This window comes from Pteropus vampyrus, unplaced genomic scaffold, assembly GCF_000151845.1.
Source record: "Pteropus vampyrus isolate Shadow unplaced genomic scaffold, Pvam_2.0 Scaffold735, whole genome shotgun sequence".
Classification (NCBI taxonomy): Eukaryota; Metazoa; Chordata; class Mammalia; order Chiroptera; family Pteropodidae; genus Pteropus; species Pteropus vampyrus.
Genome location: NW_011889516.1, coordinates 33,589 through 38,469, shown reverse-complemented (window position 1 = coordinate 38,469; position 4,881 = coordinate 33,589). Strand labels below are relative to the sequence as shown.

The 4,881-nt window shown below is 52.8% G+C and overlaps 2 gene segments (V, D, J or C); both read right to left on the bottom strand.

Moving 5' to 3' along the window:
• Positions 1-873: 873 nt before the first annotated feature.
• LOC105309375 lies at positions 874-1,361 on the bottom strand. The segment is given in 2 exon segments: positions 874-1,190; positions 1,273-1,361. Coding segments are annotated over 2 exon segments (363 nt in total).
• Positions 1,362-2,669: 1,308 nt separating this feature from the next.
• Positions 2,670-4,229, bottom strand: LOC105309374. The segment is given in 3 exon segments: positions 2,670-2,793; positions 3,616-4,009; positions 4,111-4,229. Coding segments are annotated over 3 exon segments (564 nt in total).
• Between the last annotated feature and the right edge of the window lie 652 nt (positions 4,230-4,881).

Here is a 4,881-nt window from a genome sequence, read left to right as displayed (position 1 = left end):
TTCAGACTACAGGCCCCCCGCCAAGCACCAAGACATGTGTGGTCCTGTCAGCACCTTGATGTCTGTTCAGGGAGACTGACTTCCTGCTCTGACCTCCAGACTGTGAGGAGTCAATGTGTGTTGACTGTACCCTGAGTGTGTGGTACTGTGATTGAGCAGGGACAAGGAAGTCACACAGGCTGGGCCTGAGTCCCACGTCATCAAGAGTCTCCCTGCGCTGCTCCCCGTGTTTGAGCACAGCAGTCCTGCCCCAGGAACAGGGACACTGCAGGCTGTGGTCGGGGGAGGAGCCTCTTCAGGAGCTCAGCCCTGCAGGAGAGAACTGAGGGAGACTGTACTAGAACCTGGCTCACCCGTCACCATGAATTTGCTACCAGGAGTCGGGATAGTTCTCCCAGAAGGTTATGGGCCTGGTGCTGGACCTCAGCTCAGAGTGGGCAGTAGGAGTTCACCCTTCAGTCTTTATACTTACCTAAGTTGAAGCATCATTCCCTTTTCAGAAACAGGGGAACGTGGGAGGAATGGCTGGGGGATCTGCAGTCCCAACCCTGAATCTGACACCAACACGTAATCCCAGACGATGCCTGAACTAACTCCCCTCATCCAGAGACCAGGGAGGTGCAACTGTGCCCTCTGCAGAAGCAGTGACAAATGATAAGGACCTGTCAGGAAATGGTGACCCTGCATCTTCCTGCAGGACACCTGGACTCGTGACACCTTTCCCTGAATGACAGATGAGCATCTGAGATCTTCTCCATCTCTGGTACCTGACTCTGTGTGAGAACTTCAGGGGAATAATTGTTCCCTTCCTTCCTCAGCCCCACTCAACTGCCCTCTCTCTCAGGGTTTCTGTCACTCTCAGGATGTGGGTCGTCACACTGTGTCTCTCGCACAGTAATATGTGGCCGTGTCCTCAGGCCTCAGACTGCTCAGCTCCATGTAGGCTGTGCTGGTGGACTTGTCTGCGGTGATGATGACTCGGCCCTTGAATTTCTGTGCGTAGCTTGTGCTACCATCATTAGGGTTAACGCGTCCCATCCACTCAAGCCCTTGTCCTGGTGCCTGTCGCACCCAGTTCATATAGTATTCGGTGAAGGTGTATCCGGAAGCCTTGCAGGAGACCTTCACGGAGGCCCCAGGCTTCCTCACCTCAGCCCCAGACTGCACCAGCTGGACCTGGGCGTGGACACCTGTGGAGAGGAGACAGCAGTGGGTGCAGAGCCCTGACTGGCCCTGGTGCCCTCGTCAGCTCAGGGCTGGGGATCCCCTTACCTGTGGCCACTGCCACCAGGAGGAGGACGCTCCAGCTCCAGTCCATGCTGAGGGTGGTGCTGTCAGGGCCTCTGTGGGGGGAGGTGTGATGGTGGGTGCTGTCCCTACTTAACCTAGTGCGCCTTGGCTCATTTGCATATTCATGAGGCAGAGTATTCAGAGCTGAAGAGTTGGCCCCACCTGAGAGAAGTTGATGACACGGAAACCGTGGTCAATGAGCACATGAAGTCCCAGGTACAAATGCTTGTTGTGCATATGTGTCCCTGTCAGGGGCCTGATCTCTGTGCAGACAGAGCTTTTCCCTCTGAGGATCGAGTCCAACAGGACGTCTCCTCACTGTGCATGCTCCTTGAGTGTCACTGGGAGACTAGATGCATCTGGGCTCTGATGTCACACCTCGTATTCCTGCGTCAGGGTGTCTCTTAAATATCACACCTAGTAAAACACACCCTGCCACCAGCTCCTCACAATTCAGATGTCTAGAAGCCCCAGACCTCCCCTTGGTGTGTGGTTCTCATTACCTTCTCGAGATTGGCAAATGGTCCTGACAGAATGGAATGTCTATTTTTGCTTCTGCCGTCTCTGTCTAATTTGAAATTTAGGTGATCTGTGGAAAGAGGAAGCCCCAAACCCCATGCCCTCTGTACCTATTCTGGGTGTGAAATCTTTGCTGGGTGTCTCCTGAGCACCCCCTGCAGCCCATCACCTATCCTGCATGAGAGAGTCCTGTCTGGGCTCAGAGGGCATGACCTCACAGGGTTTCTAGGAAAGTATTAAATATCTGTGCCCTGACTTCAGGATGCTCCCTCAGGAACACCACATGCTTTTGGCTTCTCCTCTTAATATAGTGAATTGGCCTGGCTCACCCCCAATTTCTGTGCAGGGAGATCCTAATCAAGGGCTTTCCAAACCACCAGGGAGCCCCTTCCCTGGGGATGACAGATGCACTGACCATGGCAGCAGTTCACTGAGTTCAGAATCTCTTGGGGACTTCCTAGATCATTTAAGTTCTTTAGGTTACTGTAATGAAGGACACTTCTTAGAAATCCTGCAGATACACACCATGTGGCTAAATGCACAGTCTACTTCCACTATTCAGTGAATTAGATGCACACACCAGATGTATGCTCAGAGGTCACCTTGACCTGTACTAGATGTAGGCATTTAATCTCACTATGTGTAAGTGGCACCTGGACAGACATCACTGGACGTGAAATCACTGAACAATGTCAAGTCTCTCCCAGGAAGCTGCAATATGGAGAGCACAACAGGCAAGGGACCTGTTGGACCTCAGGTGAGGTCACATTTTGAAAGGGCATCGGTCCCCTAGGCTGGACTCAAAAGATACATGTGCCACCTCACATCAGTTCCAGGAATTGTCACTCCTGAAACACAGACTAACCCATGAGAGCTCTCTGTCCCAGGGGGAGCTGGGAGTAGGCAGGAGGGAATGCAGGAGTCCTGGCTTCCAGGATGCGGTAGGACACGAGGTCCACGATCACGTCTGAGAGGCACTGGTCTCTGCGTGAGGATGTATCATAAGCGCTGCTGTTAGGAACCTCTGCCTGTGCCGACATAACCAGGAATGTGATGAATATCCTTCTGGTCAGTGAACCTGCTCACAAATAATTAAACTTGGGAGCTTACTGTGTGTGAAATGTATGTCTCACCATTCATTTGTTGAAGCCGTAACACGCAATGTACTGTATGGGAGAAGGATTCTTAGGAAGTAATAGGGTTAAGCAAGGTTAAGTTTATATCTTTGTCTGTATAAGAAAATGAATAGAAAGAGTGATATTGCTCATTTTATCCAGCACATGAGATTGCAGTCAGCTGTCTCCCACGGGGAAGGTTTCTCTCCAGGAATCAAAGTCTCTGCACACTGATCTTGACTTCCTGTCTCTCAGTGAGAGGCAATAAATTTCTGTCATTTAAGCGGCCCATTCATTGGTGTTTGTGATGGCAGCTTGAGCACATGAGACAGACTGTGTTTCTGAGATGTGGGTGCTGCTGGAACAAGCACCGAAGAAGGTGCACATGGACGTGGAAGCAGGTGATGGGTAGGAGGTGGTCTCTCTGTCATGAAATCAGAAAGGACACATTGAAAACTGCTGCAGGAAAGGTCCCAGGCCCTGCTGATACGTCATCTATAGACAGGTTATTTCTTCATTTCTTGTGTGTGGGGGAATGTGGAAAATTAGAGCCACAAAGAAGAAGCAGTAATTCTCCTGGGAGGCAGCTGAGAGATTTGAGAGGAAATTGCTGCTCCCAACAGGAAACCCCTTCCCCAGCTCCCTCTGCACCTGCTGCTGGGCTGGTCTGTGTGTGCTGTGCTGTGTGTACCCTGAGCGCCCCCTGGTGTCCTGAGCTGCCCTCCTGTCTCCCTCAGAAGGTTTGTGACTGGGCTCACACTGAAGTCCCCTCACTGTGTCTCTCGCACAGTAATACACGGCCGTGTCCTCAGGCTTCAGGCTGCTCATTTGCAGATACAGCGTGTTCTTGGCGTTGTCTCTGGAGATGGTGAATCGGCCCTTCACGGAGGCAGCGTAGTATGTGCTACCACCACTACTACTAATGGATGAGACCCACTCCAGCCCCTTCCCCGGAGCCTGACGGACCCAGCTCATGCTGTAGCTACTGAAGGTGAATCCAGAGGCCGCACAGGAGAGTCGCAGAGACCCCCCGGGCCGCACCACATCTCCCCCAGACTCCACGAGCTGCACATCACACTGGACACCTGTGAACACAGACACATCAGGGTCAGGAAACTGTCATATGTCCGTGTTCCTCACTCACACCCACTCACGTACTCAGTGTCCCTTGTTCCCCATCAGTCACCTCGTAAAACAGCGACGAGGAAAATCCAGCTGAGCCCAAACGCCATGGTGCGTCGTGCGTGTTCAGACCTGATCCCGGAATGGGGACACCTGGGAATCGCAGGGCTGGGCTCCTGTCCCAGAGCTGCAGGCTCGGGGCTGGGCTGGCTTTTATCAGCAGAGGGGCCCTATTTGCATGAGCTCCGACTCTATAAGGAGCTCTGGGGTTGGGGACCCACAGAGAGGGCAGCGACCCAGAGCAGGCGTTTGTGTGTACGGGCACGTGGTGGCAATGAGATCATTTGGTGAAATATGACTGTTACTGTGACATGTGTTACGTAAACACTTAGCACCATCATCTTATTTCATTTTACTCATGCATGTAAGTCACGGGATGTGATATCATTTACCTGCATCACAGGTGAACAAGGCCAAACAGGACCACAGAGAGCCTGCTGGTGTCGAGAACTCACATGTGTAAGAGTGGACTCATGTGTCTGGCCCTGCACGCACCCCACGGCACCCCACTGCTCCCCTGGGCCACCTCCAGGACAGTGGGGACCTGCCCAGTGAGGTGCAGGTCTCCATCCTGCATGAGCGCGTGTGGGATTTGCTGCCTTCTGGAGAGCACGTACGAGAACCAGGAGGCGACTGTCCCATCTGAGTGTCACTCTCTGTGCCTCTAACTTTCTCTGTCCACTGGTAACTGCAGTTGTACGGTAGTCGTCTTGCTGTGGTAGAGCTCTGTCAGGGACAGCCACGCCAGGATGATGTGTACAGTTGGAATCGCACA